This window comes from Atractosteus spatula, chromosome 8 (assembly GCF_055471065.1).
Source record: "Atractosteus spatula isolate fAtrSpa1 chromosome 8, fAtrSpa1.hap1, whole genome shotgun sequence".
Classification (NCBI taxonomy): domain Eukaryota; kingdom Metazoa; phylum Chordata; class Actinopteri; order Semionotiformes; family Lepisosteidae; genus Atractosteus; species Atractosteus spatula.
Window position 1 is genome coordinate 36,048,357 of NC_142713.1, and position 20,090 is coordinate 36,068,446.

Here is a 20,090-nt window from a genome sequence, read left to right on the forward strand (position 1 = left end):
CATGTTTCCACTTGGTCAGCTTTTAAGATCACATGCCCCCAGCCATCATTTCTACGCTGATGATACTCAAATATACATCCATACAAACCTGACACTGATATGACTGTCTCTATTCTATCTAATTGCATCTCTGACATAAAAACTTGGATGACTCAAAATTTCCTCCGCCCATTAGCTTCGTAAAGCCAATCCTGTAACCCTATCTGCAGATGGTTCTGTACTTGAGCTTCAGTCTAAATTGAAAAACCCTGGGGTGATATTCGATTCTGGCTTAACATTCAACCCACGTGTGCAGCATATTGTCAAAACATCTTTTTTTCACCTCAGAAACCTCATTTGTGTTTTCCCGAATTGACTACTGTAATGTTCTACTCGCTGGGGTATCTAAATCTACATTGAACAAACTGCAGTATGTCCAAAATTCGGCAGCCAGAATCCTGACTAGGTCTAGTGCAAGTGTTCACATTACTCCTATCCTGGACACCTTGCACTGGCTTCCTGTCAAATTCTGTGTGGACCTTAAAATCCTCATGCTCACCTATAAAGCTCTGCATGGCTTGGCACCTCAGTACCTGTCTGAACTATTATCGCCCTACTCCCCACCTCTCAACCTTCGCTCCTTTAATTCTGGTTTCCTAACTGTCCCCCAAGCCCGTCTACATTCTATGGGTGACAGGGCCTTCTCCTGTTATGCCCCCAAGCTCTGGAACTCTCTTCCCAAGGATATCAGAGCCACCTTCTCTAAACTCCTTCAAATCCAGACTCAAAACCTTTTTCTTTAGAAGAGCCTTTACTTACCTGGTTCCATTCTTTACCACTCTGCTCCTACTATACTTAGTACCACCATCCACGGTCTCTTCTGTGTATTGTTATTATGTTTTATCTTGTTTTTTATCTTTTTATTTATTGTTGTTGTCATTCTGTAAAGTGCTTTTAGAAGCCACCTTAAAGGGCGCTATATAAAAAAGTTTTTTTATTATTATTATATTATTAATATATTCACTGACTTAAATTCCACTATGTGGCCCAGGATAAGTGATAATTAGAATGTGGGAAACAGAAAGAGCAACTGTAAGAAAAAAGAATACTGTGAAGTAACGGAAGAACAGAAACTGTGGCGCAAATTTGCCAAGCTGTTAAGCTGTTATTTTAATATTAATGTCTTTGTCAGAATTGAATGTCTTGGTGCAAGTAATGTTCAGTATTTGAAGCATCAAGGCTACTAAAACACTGATAAGCCCTCATTTTGCTTCTGGGATAAATGTTCCTAATTGACTAGTATCTAGTCTTTCCTTCATGCTTTTAAGACTAGTTTGCAAATTAGCCGTTGTGATTCTTCCAGATTTGAACAAATGTTCACATTTTACTGTTAATTAATGTAACAGAATGTTCCAGGAGTTTGATTATTAAGAACAACAATGATTCTGAAACATTATTAAGGGAATTCTGACTATTGAAGGGAGCTTATAAAGTTCTACAAAAGCGAAGTAAATAGGAATTACTCCCAAAGCATTCAGCATCAGAGTATTATCGTGCCACAGGAGGCTATTACAACCCAAAACAGAGTCAACTACAATAAGCAACACTTTATTTACTTAAATTACCAAGCTTCATTCATATAAAAATAAGAATTAGAAAATATACTGCACATATAAAACTGTAATACAAAAACTCAAATGAATTTTTCTCATAAAATGAAAAAAATCATTTTAAAAGGAATTTATGCACACACAGATGCGAAAAGCAAAATCCTGCTCTGAGAGCACATCTGCCCCTATTAAGAGTAACAACAACTGCACTCATCAGACAGTTTCTTTTCCTTACCCAGTGCTTGGACAGAGCACCCTTTGAAAAGCAGAATAAAAGCTGAAAGGACAAGTAATTACAATACAAAAGAAAGAGGCACTCTAAGGCTTGGAGAAGCGTCAGTCTGTTTCCAGCCAATCTTCAAGCCTCTGTTAAGAGCCACTACCATTAGTAAATCATTTTGCCTTTCTTTCAATAAACAATGAAATGGAAGACCAAGTTCTGGAAAAGCTGACAATCTGTAGAGGTTAGCTGAGCTATGAATCCTGGATGCATGAAACAGTTTAAACTATTCTTTTAATCTCAATCAAAACACTCAACGTCTGCAAAGAAGATATACCATAAGGGGGGCAGTTTTATAATCTACCATAATGTAAGTACACAAAGGCAATACTTTATTTTATCCAGGCCTTCACATTAGCAATATATATTTAAAAGAAGGATAATTTAACTATAACTTTTAAAGTAAAGATGAGAGCAGAATCAGTTAAAAATAATTCTCACTGGAAATTTTGCTTTATAAGAATAGGTAAATAAGAAATTATTGTGGCGCAAAACAGAATAACAATAAAAACAAAACAGCCAGGTTAAGAAAAGGAATTCCTGCTTAGCCTAAGCTGACAACCCACCCTCCAGCTCTGTCTTTAGCATTGTCCTAAATAGGGTCAGTCAAGCCAAAGGTTTTTATGCAACATTATATAACTATGTTGACTAATGTGCTTCCCTGACCTATGGCCCTATGGTTCTTGAGTCATAATGAGGTTTAAGTTCTCATCTCGTTTTCTAACACAGGAAGGAAATCCTAATTCTTTCACAAATTATGTGCTAAAGAAAGTGCCTGCATTGCCCTAAGGCAAGGAAAGTAATCAAGCACTATACTATAAGGAATGTGGATGATTATCATGGTAATCTAATAAATAACTTACTTCTAGAAATGTCATACTAGTCAGTGACCCAGCATTACAAAATATAAAATTAGATTACAATTTTTCAGTTCATTACATTTGAAATTGACAATTTAACAACTGAAACCACTCTAATAACCTCATAAACTACAAAATGAAAGTTAAATCTTTAAAAAATCTCTATTTGTGGAGGCTTTCTATTTACAAAAATTGCTAATTGTGTTTTTCCTTACGGTACTTAATGAATATTGGTCACATTTCTATCTTAAAGATACTAAGAAAATAAAAAAAATGCATTTCATGTTAAAATTTCTCATTACATTATCATCTTCAAGGCAGGTAATCCATATATTTGCAGAAGTGTAAATTGAAGTTACTGTTCAATCCTAGCAGCCTACAGCATACATCCATATTATGTATTCTTCTCATTAGTGCCTAGGTGATTCACGTGTTTAACATACAGTATAGAGCTCCTGTAATGTAAAAATACTACATTTCTTTTGTGATCCCTGTCATTCCTAAACAATTTAGATCCAGTCATCATTTACACATTCCTTTATATTTAGCTAGGATTCTATTATGCTAATGGTATCATAACCATTAGAGTTAATAAAAGCTTCTAATTCAAATTATTATAACACTTTAAAGCTTCTATCATTTAGGCATTAGCAACTTGTTTTGTTTTTACCTAATTAAAAAGGGAACACACTAAATGTAGTTTATGCATCAATGTTTTGTTGCAAAAAAGTATTCAGTATTGTAAATATAAGATGCACAGAAACACTGCAGGAATAAGGACTATTGGACTGAAAAATTTAACAATAAAATACAAAACCATGAACTAAAATACAGACCAAAGAATTAAGAATTTCCAGTACGTAACACAACATGGCATCAAAATTAAACTACAAAGTTAGTATTGGATATGACCTCCCTGAGCATTAATACAGTAATGACTTTCATGTTAATGTGTATACCTGATCAGCCTCTTGATCACTGTGAGATGATCTGACACACTTGCTGTGCAGGAACAGTTATGTTAGCATTGGACTTGGGTCACAAGAGAAAACTGCAATGGCAAGACTTCAACATTGTTATTTTGCCACTGTAATCCAAACATTGTGTGGTCCTTCATTGTCCTGTTGGAAACCTGACACTTCAGGGATAGGATAAAGAAACTATTGGGCCAAGAATGTCAATGTAGTGCTGAAGAGTAAGGTAGCCATCAACTTGTGCCAAAGGTGTCTTGTGTTCGTGGAAATTACTCCTTATACTGTATAATTTTCACTGCCCTACAGTACAGTACCTATTGGCTTTAACAACACAACACACAGCATAACACTCATAATGATGCCTCTATACACACCATCTTCCATCAGATCTATCTGTTGACTTTTGAGTTATTTATTCCTGAAATTCCTTGTGCTGTAGCCACTGTGATCTGGAAATCATAATATATGCAGTCTCTCAAAGAACCGGGTTTATGGTTTGGACTAGTCTGTTGTTTGTTGAATAACATCTAATTTTCCTAACAACGTCTCTCACCTACTATTAAATTCAATTACTACTAAAACAGAGGGGGTATGGTAATGTCTTTTGCCTTTCTTGCATTATTCAGAGTGCAATTCAGGTGTGTCAAACTGATTTGTTAGGATGCACCAGATCTGATTTAAGAGTACTTAAAGTGGACCATAGGTTATTTCTATCAGATCCAAGTGTCTCCCTGGACCAGAGCTTTTCCTGGTTTCTGAGACATTAACAGGAGAAGAGAACCCATTATTCTCCTCTTCCTACATATTTAGTACCACATATTAGTGCTTCACACAATTTCAGAATAAATAGAATAAACCTATCTCTATTAAGCTTCTCATTGAACGCCAAGCAGACCATTCAACTGTGAAGACCAAGAAGCTTTCACAACAGCTAAGGGATAAAGTTGTATTGAGACACAGACAGGACATAAAAACATTTCCAAAACCTTTAATATGTCTTAGAGTATGGAGAGGTCAATTATTAAGTTTAGGCAATAGACCCACACTTTGCCTAGATCATGCTGTTCCTTCAAACTGAGCACCTGGAATTTGTTAGGGATGCCCCATGAGGCTAACAGTTATTTTGAAAGAGTAACAGAGTTCAGTGGCTGAGATGGAAGAAAATGTCCATGAGTCAACAATATCCAGGTCACAAAGGGAGCTTACACGAAACTGAAATAACATCTCAAATACACATGGGCTTTACAACATGGCAACTAAATGATGTACCAAGCCAGTGTACAATGTTGATAGAGATTTGATAGAGATCTACCCAAGAAGACTTATAGTTTAGCTCACAGGTGAAGAACAAACATGTTTACTGCACACTGTGATTTAATTAGCACATTTATTTAAACAAGGATTACTTTTGTTCTTGAACACACTTCTATTATATAGCTCACAAACAGTAGTGAAGAAATAGTGCACACAATCTGTGCTCTGAAACCAAGATTTTAGCCCCTCAGTTCATTCTCTGGTTTGTCAAAAAGACACAGCTGGCTACTATTGTATGAGGAAAAACATAGTATTCCTGTAATTGTAATCTTTAGCTTGATGTTGATAACCAGTTCTCTTTAATTTCATACTTCTGCCAGTAACAAGAGTCTCTATAGTCCTTTCCATTACTGGGCACTGCAAGTGACCTCAGTCAACAAAACATACTAATCTAAAATGTGTGCCCTATTTCAAAAACAGAGAGGAGAGACAATGTGATGGTCAGGGCATTAGTATTCCTCAAGTGGTAGCCATGTTTATGTAAAGAATGTGTAAAATGATAAACATCAAATACCAGAATACCAGAACCAAATTCCAGCAAAAAAACAATTCACTTTTTGCACATTAAAATCTCTGCATTAGTTTCACTTTTATTGTTAAAAAATAATAATAATATTATATTTTTTCCATGAAGTACACTGTAAATAGGGTAGACTATAGTCACATTTCTAACCTCCCATATTCTCACATCTGACAATAACAATCCAAAGATAATCTTCAACAAAGAATATGTATTTCTTGTAAACTTCCAGAGGAAAGGAGGTACACGTATAAGTTAAGAACTTAATCAAGTTCAAGATAGAGATTATGTATTATTACAATGTGTAGACAGTTGTTCTTTGTAATTATTTTACGATTTTTAGCATGTTGAGGGTATTTAGCCACCTCACCTATCACAGAGCTTAGTTTCCTTATGCACTTATTTTCCCAGCAACCTCTTCACAGTGTCTATATGGCAACCAGCATTTTTAACAAGAAGCAGAGAATAAAAAAAAAACACAATAAAACCTGATGTACTTTGCTGTGATACTTTTAAATCTGTTTTGAGGTGCATAAACAGTTCTATACTATTATCCTCTATATATTATAATAACATCATAAACAAGTAAGGCTTAAAACAAAATAGTGTGTTTAGTAAAAGAACACTGCTCTGGACTCAAAGATGTTAAGGAAAAGTAATTAATTTTAGAGCTTACTGGTATCCCAAACCAAACTAGATCCATTGTCCTAACTCTTCACAGATGGAAGAAAAGAATAATTATGCAAGATTTGCCAGATTCCTGCAAGGGAATGACATCCAAATGCCACTGTGAACATTAAACTCAACATCGATTAAAGGACAAGAGCAGGTAATATAAAATGAAGCCAAGAATGACACCTGTTTCTATCAGTTTCTAGATAGAATAGGCAACACCTACATTGTAAGTTGCAAAAGTCAAAAGAAATGAGGTTCTTACTAATACTAATCTATCCACCAAACAAGAAGGATGTGCCAGACTCTATTATAATATTTCTTATGTTCCTTCTGAGTTCAGTCCTTGAACAAACACAGCATTATAAATTAGATATTGCATCCTGAAAAAGACTGCTATTTTAGTTACCCATCATAATGTATGATTAATTTCAAAACAGCATGAACCTTAATTCTTTTTTTATATCTAATTAGTATGTAAATTCTAATCTTTTCAGTGTGTACATAGTGTGGGGGGATTCATGACATATGAATGCTGCTTTCTTAGCTTTATAAGCAGTTATACCACCTTTGATCTCTTCAAATTTTTATTTAATTAATATGAAATCTTAGGCTTCCTTCTAGATTGAAACATGAATAAAGAATTAGAAATGACCGTAAGAAGTACATTACATACAAATTTCAAGAATGAATCATGTAATTTACCTTTTAAAGAATTACTCTTCTAAAAAATTAAAATTATAATTAACCATAAACAAGAGCTTAGGTTGTTTTATTATTCCCAAATACTTTAAAGGTGGTACATGTTTAATGCAGTTTGTTGCTGGGTATCCAACAGGGAGATTGCAGACCGCATAAATTGCTCATTACTGCTCTTTATCCTTGACCTCTCCTATTCTCTGTCAAAATCAATTAAAGCCAACTGCTTAACTGGACAAATAAAAAGAAATATTCTGGGATATCTTCCTGGTACGCATGTGGAATACTTCAGACATAAGCAAAAAAAATTTAGCAAAAAACTTACACACACATTTGAATAATTCAATGAAAGAGAAGCAAATGCCAAAGCGAGATTACGAATCAGGCATCACTTAAATCTTTTCATATGTATCCCTAAATAATACAGAAAAATATAAATCCCAATCACTATAGGCTTAAACAGACTTTAACCATCACAACGCATTACCTTCACCCCACAGTATCTTATTTATTCAAGACAAGAATAAAATGGTCATTTAAACCTGTACTGCATGTACTGTACATATTGTAAACAGCTCATAAATGGGCGTAGTTTTTTCTGTTCAGATTTTCATTCAATTCCAATGGCTTATATTTGATTTTTAAAAATTCTGTTAATTTTCAACATTTCAAAGCAGTGTTTTCTATTTCTTTCCCTATTCAAACAATGCATGCTTTGTAACGTGAATGATAACCCTATCATGAAGAGGGAGTCAAAGGAAAAGGGTGAGATTTCCTATTCATTTGGTCATTTTGTATATTAAAAACACAGAGAGAAATTACTTAGATAAGTTTGACAATCACAAGCTGTGTTAATACATCTTTTCTAGACGATCTTTAGCATAATGTACTTGCATGTATAACTCAGGAAGATAACACTCTTCAAAAGTTGAATTTAAAAAAGGCAAAGGGCACTAGTGGGCACCAAGCATACAAAACCTTTTGAACAAAATAATGCTTAAACTGGAAAAAAAACTGCAATGAATAAAGTTCTTGGTGCTATTTGACATGCCAGCATGAGCACATTGAATCTGAAACAAGTTCAGTTCTGGCAGCAGTAATGTGTGGGCAGAAGAAAAGGAGTTCCGGGAATACAAGCTTGGTATTAAAAAAAGGTTGAGGCTGTGTTCTCTCTGTCCTTACTGTACACATCTAACTGAAAAGAACTGAAGTCAGTGAACAGCTTCTGAACACAGAGCAGAGCTGCAGTGAATTAGCTCATAATCCACTAAGAGCCAGAATATCACTGTCCATGTTGTTTTAGTAAAAAAGACAATTTAATGGATTGAAATTTAGCATCAACAAACTTCTACACATGACTTAAACATTCATTTTACTACTCAGCATCACGTTTGATGCCTGAATATATCAAATACACAAATTAAAGCATTCATTCTTTATTTATAAAGTTCAATAGCACAAAGCTGGGTTTGCATGGGTTACTTAATATTTATGATAACTCCGCCATAGATGGTCCCAAGCCCGTTTGCGAAAGGAGGAGGGACTTCAGCGACAGGCTGTGCAACAAGCCGGCTGAAGAAAAATTCCTTGTTGCGTCAAAATGCACACGACAACTCAACGACATACGGGAAAAATCGGTGTAAACAAGCAGACCCACATAAGTGGGAAAGTGCGAAGAAGAAGACTTAATATTTATGATAAATATGTTATATTTTAAAAAATAAGTATTTTTTGTTTCTCAAACCTTATTTAAGAAAATGTTTGGTAAATGTATGGATCTAGATACAAATTCTTAAATTTTTAAGTATTAGCAAGCAATACAATGTAATTTATAAAGTGAAAACTGAACTGATGAAACGCAGTCAGGATTGATTAATGATTCACTTGATGAAAGGTGAACTTCAATAAGCAATCTCGTGAATTCCCTGCTCTGCAGGTTACCATCTTATATTCTCTTTCAATTCAGCTAGTCTCCTTCCTAACCCTGCTAACTACAGTACACAGATTTTAAATTAGAGCATTATCATATTATTGGCTCCTTTTGCAGTCATTCTTTTGACCCTAACAATGATCAGATTTCTTTTCATCTCCAATATTGAGAAATACAAACAAAAAAATTCAAATGGTACAGAGAACAAAAAAATAAAGGTTTTTGCTACATGTAATAATGATTCTTATTTCAGGAAAATGTCTTAAGTATCACTGTTGTGCCAAAGAGTTTTTATACCTGACCTTAAGGACCCCTTTGTGGAAATGTCCAAATGAATTATATTGATTTCACAGCCAGACTGATGAACATACATCAGTTCATGAATCACAAAATGGATTTACTCAAGTGTTTCTCATTCTGTTCAGCTCATTTATCCTCCTGTCAATGACATACATCCTGGTAACACCTATACTTCTAAGTCAGGCTACATCTTCTGCTCATCGAAAGGCTTCACTAACTTTTTAATTAAACTGCAATTTCAAATTATCTTCACAGTCGTGACCTTACTCTGCATTCAAGGGTTAGAACAACACAAATCCTTAAAACATTTCACTTTGCAAGACATCTAACCAAATACTAAAGACTGAGCTGTTTTTCCAAAGTGATGACTGCTACAGAGAATAAGAATTTGTAACAATCATTATTCATATTCAAAGAGATATAACCTGAGACCAAAAAGGCCTTCCTGTTGAAAAGCTACAATGTACATGTTTGCTGCAAGCATTCCAGGGCTTTTTCAATACGTAAAAAGAAGAAATGAAGCAGGAGAACTATATTAAAATTGTTATTTTCCTTGTTATGACACACCATTGAAAAAACAACAAATTGCATGTCTGTTTTTGCAATGTAATATAGTTTATGGCTAATTTGTGGATAATGATTGCAATAAATCATTCATAAGAACACATTACTAAGATCCTTTAAACAATATGCTGAGTACTTAACAAAAGACAGGCAAATTTAGAATAACCACCCATAGAAGCAGTAGAAGAAGCCTGGTTACCTGGTAGAAAAGATGGAGACAAATAAAATGAGCTCCAGATCACAAATGAAAGAACTGTAAAAGAAGTTTACACTCTTCTAGGACAGAAGAAAATGAAACCTTACACCTGATGTAAAACTGGAAGCAACACCCTATAGTATGATTGGGATTTGTTGAATGATTTTTATTCTAATTTAGGTCTTGAAAAATCAGATCATTTGTGGGAAAATTGAACCAATCTAACACCTTCTCCTAGCTCTCCAACTGCTGGTGTTTAAAGAAACCTAAAAACATACAAACACACCAATCCACGAGTACCAAGACTGCCCACTCCTGTTTTAAGTATAATCAATAGTTTGGATAACTGGTATCGATTAGCAAAACCATTTTAGAAGTAGACTGTGCTAGATTAAAAAAAGTGCTCAATAATCTAAAATGGCTAAACTCCTAAAAGCTCTAGTCATATACATTAACGGATTTTACCTGATGGAGGTCATTTCCCAGTACAAACTCCTGAAAATAGCCAGGTGCTGCAGAAGATGCTCTGATTGCCTGCCAGAGCTTGTGCTGACAACCTCCAAGATAGTGAGATTTCACCCCAGGGAGCAAGTTGTAGTTCCTGAAAACATAGGCCTTCAAAGGAGTGCCTCTGTTTACTATTGTGCTCACTGCCGCCACCTTGTGGAAGAAACAGAAATTAAGTATGATCAGGGGTGGGGGAAGATCCTTGTACAAAGCCATCCAAAAGCATTATGACAGCAAATTTAAACTTTTATTTGTGCTTTACAGTGGTGTTATTTGTATTCATTACAATATGCACAGCAGAACACATTTTATTTGGGGATATTTCCATGCACAACTTTGATCATATTAGAACAACAACAAAGTGTGTTGAACCCAGTGATTTCAAGTGACTGTTGTACATTTCAGAGTGTAAAAGTTTGTATTTGGATGCATATCCCTTTAAGGCAATAACTGCACGAAGTCTGCAACCCACTTAGCTAACCAACCTTCTCGGGCAGTTGTTTCAGATGCTTTGCCAAGCCTTTGTGCCAGCCACTTTGAGTCCTTGTCTATTCTTGGGGTATTCAGTGTACCTCAGCATGTAAAATGCATGCTCAACTGTATTTCAGTCTGGAGAATGTCTTGTTTGATCTACGACATCTTGCTTTTTTCTCCTGATGAACTCCTTAGTCACAATGGCTATACTGTATGAGTTCGGTTACTGCCATGCTGCATGCTGAAGTGCTCTCAATAAGTACAGAAGCATTTGTTTTCTACACAAGCAGAAACAATTTTTCTCTAAACCTCAGAATTCATTCTGCTGCTTATCATTAGTCACAGCATCAATTTAGACAAAAAGAGAGCATCCCAGAGGCAGCAATGCATGTCTAAGTGATGAGATTATCTTTACTATGCTTCGTAGATAAGGTGTTCTTTGGAGCATCTGCAGTTGTTTTCTTTTTCTGACACTTTAACCTTTCCTTCATTTTGGTAAACATTTACTTTGGTCCGCTCATCTTTGTATGCCTGGGCAAACTGTGAAGCATGGTTGTGTGCTGGCAAAATTCCACTCTGGGCTTGTGCAATCTGACCTAGAAAAAGTTCTTCCGCAATTCAAAGTTATTTCTCAATTCTCCACTAGAGCTGCTGCATAGTGAGGCTGCTGATGCATAAAGTCTGCCACATGTCATCCAGCTGGATACTGCCTTCAGTGATGAATGAAGTGGGACAATGTATATGTGAAGTGCTTTTAGAATGATACTGTATATATCATTATGATTAAACATTTTTACAATTAATGTTCATAATCTAAAAAAACAAACTTTAATATTTACAATTTTATTAGCAGTCATGTTACATACAGTACTGTAATTGATCAAATGTGGAGAAACATTTGTAAAATCCGTTGCACGTATCCGTAGGACAAGCACAAATCAATAAAACAATCCAAGGGTTGTACAGAAAAATGTCTATACAACAGCAGGTGAGAATTGTTTTGTCAGATATCATCTACCTTGTTATTCTTGTTCTCACAGGGAAAGTCTACTCTCAAACAAAAAACAAATTACACCAAATTGCAGGTCATAAGGTATGAGGCTTTTGTATTATAACTGTGTGTTGCAAAACATCTCCGAAATCCTCCAAATCTCACAAAACAGTCTTCTCAGTCAGAATAGACAGTGATGCACTCATACTTATATATTTTTTAAACTCCTCACAACTGAAATTGCAGTATCAATGGACACGAAAATGTTTTCAGGAAAATAATAATAAATAATTTATGAATAAATACTTGACCTGTTAACAACACAAAAACACATAGTGTCATTCAATCGCCTAGGCATGAATGTTGTGTCATCATATATATCATATATCTTGAGTCTTATATTTTTCTTGATTATTAAATGCCGATTAACTACCCAATGGGTAGATATATATAAATGCAGTATGGTAATTAATTTAGTCACCAAAATGTACAGTATAATAAAATTTGGGAGCAGAGAAACAGATCAAAATAAGATCTTGCAACACATTAGTACACAAATGGCATTAACAACAATCTTCCATTTTTTATTGTAGGGCATAACAAAGTTACGTAGACGATTTTAAAGCTGGTTAAAATTTAGAAATCATGACCTATTAATCATGTGTTATCCTGGTCAGTACCTGAATGGGAGACCTCCTGGGAAAAACTAAGGTTGCTGCTGGAAGAGGTGTTAGTAGGGCCTGCAAGGGGGGCTCACCCTGCAGTCCATGCGGGTCCTAATGCCCCAGTATAGTGACAGGGACACTATACTGTAAACAGGCGCCATCCTTTGGAAGAGATGTAAAACCGAGGTCCTGACTCTCTGTGGTCATTAAAAATCCCAGGGTGTTTCTCGAAAAGAGAAGGGGTGTAACCCCAGCATCCTGGCCAAATTTCCCATTGGCCCTTACCAAGCATGGCCTCCTAATAACCCCCATCTATGAATTGGCTTCATTACTCTGCTCTCCTCTCCACTAATAGCTGGTGTGTGGTGAGCATAATGGCGCACTATGGCTGCCGTCGCATCATCCAGGTGGATGCTGCACATTGGTGGTGGTAGAGGGGAGTCCCCATTACCTGTAAAGCGCTTTGAGTGGAGTGTCCAGAAAAGTGCTATATAAATGTAAGCAATTATTATTATGATGATATCTTTTTGAGCATTTTGTGGGTTACTGTGAGTCACTGGATGCATGAAGGATTGATAGTATCGGCAGGGAGGTGAGGGGGGTCAGTGATGATGGACAGCTGGGTGACTACTCTGTATCTTGACAAGACAGAGGGATAATATTGTGCTGCCGAGATAGATGGTACAAAGGTTTGAGGTCCGGAGGTTGATATTGGCAGCTCCCCTTGTTGTACCAGCAAGCTTGGAGATCAGATTGTTGCTTGTTTTGACTTTGGCTGCTGTTGTCTTTAAATACTACCAGAACATAACTGTCCTGTCTAGAGTCACGTCAAGGTATGCTGGAGTAGGATGGTGATATTTCTGATTGTTCATATGAATGTTGAGCTTTTTTGTAGCTTTTGCATTGTGCAGGTAGAATAGACAGGATACTGTTTTTGCGGAGCTTGGTTTGAGTCACCATGTGTTGCAGTATTGTTTGAAATTTGATATATACTCACTTAGGCCCTGTTCCAATTTGTCAAAATTGAGATTGTTGCCAGACAGATGTCAAAAGTATATATAAACTTTTGAGATGCAGTTTTATGGAGGTCATGTATGTACAGTTTAAACAGAGTGGGAACATTACTGATCCCTGGGGGAGTTGTTTAATTTGTTTCCATGTACTTGTTTCTGGTCCAATGTGAATTCTGAATTATCTGTTGCTTAGAATTGTTTGGATTAGTCTTGTTGCTGGGGGGTTAGGGCCTGTGACAGCTTCAAAAGAGGCCCAGAGTGCCAGACTGTGTCATAGGCTGCCATGAGATTGAGGAACGCAGCACCTGTGTTCAGGTTTTTCTGAAAGGTGGTGATGGCCAGTTCTGTTCTGTTGTGCTTTGCTCCTTGCAGAAACAAGCTTGGTCCACATTGGTGTAATGTTTTGGAGAATGAGACACTTAAGGATTTTGTAGAAGACTGACAGGAGGGAAATTGGGTGGTAATTGGATGGAAATTTGGGGTATTTTCCAGGTTTAGTTATAGCGATGACCTTTGCTCTCCACCTAATCTTTGGGATGGTGTTGTGAGTTCATAATCAGTGAGTAGAACAGAGTCATCCAGGCAAGGGCACATGGCCCAAGTTGTTTTATAATCTTTGGCTTGATGGCGTCATATCCTGTTGCCTTCAGGTCCAGCAGAATCTTCTGTAGTTCTATGACCCAAAAGATTCACCCCTGACTATTATTCTGGTGTTTCTTTCCAGGGGTGCCTTGGCAAAAGCAAGCAGATGGCTGAAGATTTGCTTTGGAATGACAGAAGGGTGGTTTTGAATGCATGGGTTTTTAGCAGCTCTGAGTGGGCATATGAGGGTCCAGTACTTCCTGGAGGGGAGCACTAGATCAGTGTTTGTGTTGTTCCCCACCTCAGTATCCAGGCATGTCCAGGGAAGCTAATAATCCACTTAGCAGACTAAATTCCAAGAGAAGCTAAAAGAAAAGGAATCTGGAGCAAGTTCGAAAGCCAAGACAATAAACAAAAAGAACGTCACTGTTGGACGAGATCTCCAAATATTGCAACTAAATGTAGAGTGTTTGTCAGCATCCAAGCATAGCCTCACTGAAGTCAAAGCTGCCCAACACACCAACGGTATCATCTGTCTGCAGGAAACCCACACTGCAACAGAAGAGGTAGGCCGATACTCCATTAAAAGGCTATGACCTCTTATGCTATCACCCACATGCAAAACATGGCCATCAATATAGAACAGACATTGTTCAAGCACACTATTTGGGAAAAACCATATATTCTGACATCATGATGACTGGTAGTTTCCACATAGTCAACATTTATAAACCTCTCAGTATTAGCTGGGAGCGGCAAGTGCTGCATTCCTTTTACCACCCAGCCATCTATATGGGAAACTTTACAGTCATCATCCAGACTGGGGATACTTAGCATCAGACAGTGATAGTGAGGTACTTGTGGACTAGGCACCAAGAATTGACCTGGAACTTATTCATTATCCCAAACAACATGGGACATTCCATTCAACCAGATGGAACGGGACTACTCTCCCGTCCATTGTTAGATGAGCTCTAAATGGAACACCCTTCCTTACACAGAGCCTTATCCTACACAATTTAAAGGCACTTCCCCGTAATTTTCACTTGTAGCTTTTGGCTCATGTTCACTGAATACTGAAGATGTCCAAAGGATTGACTCAATTCTAACAAATTTAAAATTTTTAGGCTGCCAATGCAGGACATCCCATTGGGCACAGAAATGTATTCTGAGGATCTTCTTTGAAAAATTCAAGAACAGCAATGTCTTTCTTGTGTCTGGATAAACAAAACTGTACACAATATTATAACTGAGGTCTTGTTAGTGTATTGTACATCCTATGACTAACATTTGATGCTTTTCATTTGAGATTATAACATTTTGTTATCTTATTTATCGTTTCCCCACATTGTCGGGAAGATGAAAACAATGCATTTACAGGAATACTCAAGTCACTTATACTGTATAAGCAGCCTCTTAAAGTTCAATTTCCCAATGTCAATTTATACTTACAGAGCAGTCCATAAGTATTTGGACAGTTACACAATTTTGTGTTTTTGTTAGCGCTCTTGTGCATGAACTAACGATGCAATGACACACAGTTGGCCAAGAAACAACTGAGCAGCCACTTGTCCAATTACTTTTGGTTCCAAGAAACAGGGGGACTAAGTATAAAAAAGGCTATGATTCCTACATGGTTCACCCAATATAGATGTAAATACACTTGAATTAAAGCTGGCATTCTGCACTTTAACCTCATAGTCATTGTTTTATTTCAAATCCAATGTGCTGGAGTACAGAGCTAAAACAACAAAAATTGTGTCACTGTCCAAATACTTACAGACTGCACTGTATGTTGTTGTTAAAACTCCTTTTATGTTTTTGAACACAACAATCTGCACTTATCTACATTAAATAGCATCTGCCAGATTTTTTTCCACTCCATAATTTCCCAATTAATTGATGGTTCTGATTTTATTGATGTTAAAGTTGTTTAAAATTGTGGACAGTGAAGTTGGCCATTTTTTTTTCTCCCAAGTATGTTTGATTACATAGACTAATCACAATGAGAACAACATTCTTAATAAAACCATAAAGTAAAATAAAAATGTATTATATATCTAAGTCTTGATTTTTCTTATATTAATGCAAGCTACAATACTTCAAAAAAGCATAACCTAAATACTCTTTCTTAGTATGGAGTTTAACAATGGTACAGTATATTTACAGTCACCTGCTACATAATTTTTAGCAAAGTACAGCAGGCTCTGTACTTCAATTCACAGTAATTAGCTTGTTAGCTATACTGTTGTTTGTGTCTAAGGGTCTCCCTGAAGTTAGTTTTATGCAGGCAACCTTCTCACCTCACTCCTGAAATTATAGCAGGTTTAATACCTAAATTTATACATTTCAAAATGAAATGAAAATATGTTTGCATTTCTGAAGTTTTTCATGATAGTTCTAATGAGCAATTTTAAGCCCTAGCAATGACATCTTGCTATAAACAAGTGTCAGTGCAAAAGACCGTCAGAGCAATATATTCCTCTAAGAAAGCTTATCTCTCTGCTATTCACAAGCCAAAACATTTTATTTGTATCAGCACACACTTGAGTGCTGCAGATGGGGAAATAAGACAAATGTTACAAATGATTAGGGCAAAAATACACACTGAAGTATTGACAAAATGTGTTGAGAAAATGATGTTAAAACAATCCCATTAACATCCAAAACGCCGACTTACAAAGAGACAATTATTCTGGGAATAAAGTATAAAAACAATAGATTTATGCCATTATTAAGTGATAAAATTGCATTCTACTCAAGTTCTCCATCCCTTCATCACTATTTTATTATTTTCTTGGCATATCTTACAAACAGCCTTTTGTCAAATATGCAAGTCATAGGGGTTCACCAGTCAAATCAACAGGTAAAAACAGTCTGGACATATTTTCAGAGAATTATGGGGACAGAAATGGCAAACAATGTCAAGCAACTAAAAATAAATTTAGTAATGATGTCAGTTTCATTAGAAAAGTTTCTCTCTATGTTATTGTATTGTCAGGTAAATAAGTAATGCATTTCCTACAGCAGTTGTTAATAAGTTTTGCCAAATGATAAAGACCTGAATTCACATACATTGTAGCATACTGCAAAACATCAAGGGTCTTTTTTTCTTGTAGTCTTTAAAATATTTTAATAAAAATACACAATTTAAATTACGAAAGCCAGTTTCCTGAATGTAACAGAACGCTTCTTTAAAAAGTAAAAGGCCTACTTGGAGAACTACTGTATGTAGCAGCAGCTATAGTGTCACTTTTGATAGTTTAGTAACATTTCATTGGTTATATATGTAATACGACCTAACAATTATTACATAATTAACACCACCTAAAACCTTTCTAACAATACCCCACCTGTAATTAACTTCTGCCTGAAAATATTTTAACTAAAATAGTGGACATTAGCTAAATCAACTATAAGCTAAAATAACTTCCAAAAACTGTAAAATGTAATACATATCTTTACAGACCAGAGTGGTTTAATGCTGAAACCAGTCCAGAAAATTTAGTATTGTTGGTGTGCTTAACAAAACCAGCCAGGTACTGATGAAGTGGCATTCACATTATAACGTTTATATCCACAGACATTACAATAAAATGTTTAACAGGTTCACAATAACTTGGACTTAATGAGTTTTAATTCACAGTCAAATAACTTATCTCTTTTCCTTTCAGAACAAAATCTGTAAGGAGTTCCTGGGGAATCATATCCTTTAAGAATAGCTGAGAAACATGATACTTGTTGAAAACTATTATTTTAAAATTGTAAAGGGTTCAAAATTCTAATTTTAAAATACCCCCAAGCCAACACTCAATTTGCATGCCATGTAATTTAATTAGATAAAATTTATATACAGTAGACTTGCAACTTACACTCTCACAAATAAGGTGGTAGCAACTTTACACTGTCAGCTCCATAAAATAAAGAATCTTGAAATAATGCTGAAAAATTTGTCAAGCACGCCTAGGAGAGGTAGTTTGTGAGCCTATACAGTTGTCATATTTACTTTTATTTACTGTTTTTATACTTACATTTAATATGTTGTATTACCATAAGAGATCAGTTGGGTTTTTATAAGGTTTATAGGGTAAATTTGACTATACGTGAATTTGGCTTTACGCATTACTCCAAATCCCTAACCCCCATGTAAATTGCGAGTCGTCTGTATATTGGAATTTATAAAAAATATATTAAAAAACTCACCTTTGGACATTTAGAATTCCTTGATGTTTCTATCATTAGATCAGATCCCATTTTTTCTCTGTTGTAATCAAAAAAGAGTTATGTTATTTAACTATTAGTGGTGAAAAAGAAGTACAGCAGTAGAAAAAAAACATGTTTATCCATGTGGAAAAATGAAAGAGGTAATACACAATAAAAACACAGGGTCACCATAGAGGAAAAGCTAAATTAAAAAGAATTTGATATTGGTGACATTCCCGACCATATCTGGAAGTCTTTAAAACTAAATTCTAAATTTATTTTGCTAAATTATGGACTACCCATATAAAACACACTTTGGTTTTATTACCATCCATCCATAAGATATAATAGGTTTGTTCAATAATAAAAAATGAAAGGATTGTCAAAAAGCTCCAAGATGTAGAACATTTAAAGTTAAAATATATGTTTTAATGATCTTCACAATGTCTTTATTTGGAATTTTTTTTGTAAACTATTACTAAATACCTGCAAGTACTTTACAAAACAAATTCATAGGATTCTTGTAAGTCATTAAATTATACATGACAAGGAACAAACAATAACAATGAACTACTGGCAAAGAAAGCTTAACGTAGAATGAGAGGATTTTAATATTTACAAATGTACATATTTATTGTGTGTAACACAGACTTCCATGTCATGGTTATTTTTTAAAATACACAAATTCTGAAAAAAACAAAGGAAAACAAAATATGAAAGTAAAAACTTACTTAAGTATTGCTTCCCACATTTCACTGTCATAAAAGGCATGGCTCCATCCCATCTTTACTGTTCCCAGTATGACATTCTGCTTGAAAACATCAGAGCCCAGCCTCCTGTAAAGCTCCTCACACTCATCCAGGGGGATCTGGAAAACTCCCAGCATGAAGGCTAAAATGGCCCCTAGTAAGTAATAAGAAGATAAGAGTGATAACTGTTACTTATCGCGGATATTTATTTTTTTCATCTTTCTAAGTGGTACCTGTTCCTCTCAAGAGCACGAGCTGTTCATAAAATGGTTCTGGATTTTGAACGTTTTTATTGTTACCTAACTGTCTTACGACCCATCTGCAAAAGGGAAAATAATAGAAAAAATAATTTTCTATAATCAGGGACAGCATAAATGGTGGTTATTATTGTTTTCTGTGCAGAGTTCGAAAGGTCAGAGCTATGAAAAGGAAGCTACAGTATGGGCTACTTAACACAGACAACTCAGAGAATTAAATTCTGAGACTTTAGTCTTTACAGCCATTTTGACTATTTTCCATTTCCGATAGTCTGTCTTGAGAATGACTTCTTACTATATGTCCTCCTCTGCGACATTATTAATAACTTTGAGTTACTGTCTTCACCAATTCAGATTCTGATCCTGGTAAAGTTAATCGATGTGAAAACAACTCTACTGTGTAACAGACATGCCCTAGTCATACAAGATTAAATGACCAAAGATAAAAGACTTCTTGACAGATCACCAGATCCCGATATAGAGTGAGAAAGACAGAAGGATCCTTTTGATGTGCCTTGTGCTCTTTGGATTAAATTTCTTGGGAACATGCTTGTGACATCACATAATGTCATCTGGACTCCTGAGCCAAGGAGAAGAGATTCAATAGATTGAAATCAGGCATGTGGCAACTATGTTATATATATATTGTCTTAACATGTAACAAAGCTCCAGATGTGCTCTCAATGTTTCCACTATGATTTTTACCTACTAAATGGATTAGGCCTTTCCTGTCCACTGGCTTCCTTTAGCT

At 35.6% G+C, this 20,090-nt stretch overlaps 1 protein-coding gene across 1 annotated transcript in view; it reads right to left on the bottom strand.

The window, feature by feature from the left end:
- pnpla8 (patatin-like phospholipase domain containing 8) overlaps nt 1-20,090 on the bottom strand; it is a 39,084-nt gene that overhangs the window by 9,425 nt on the left and 9,569 nt on the right. Inside the window, exons 6-8 of the mRNA XM_088923916.1 lie at nt 19,065-19,236; nt 18,334-18,391; nt 10,364-10,558 (exon numbers count right to left, since the gene is read on the bottom strand). Coding sequence (XP_088780042.1) covers nt 10,364-10,558; nt 18,334-18,391; nt 19,065-19,236 — 425 coding nt within the window. The remainder of the gene's footprint in view (nt 1-10,363; nt 10,559-18,333; nt 18,392-19,064; nt 19,237-20,090) is intronic.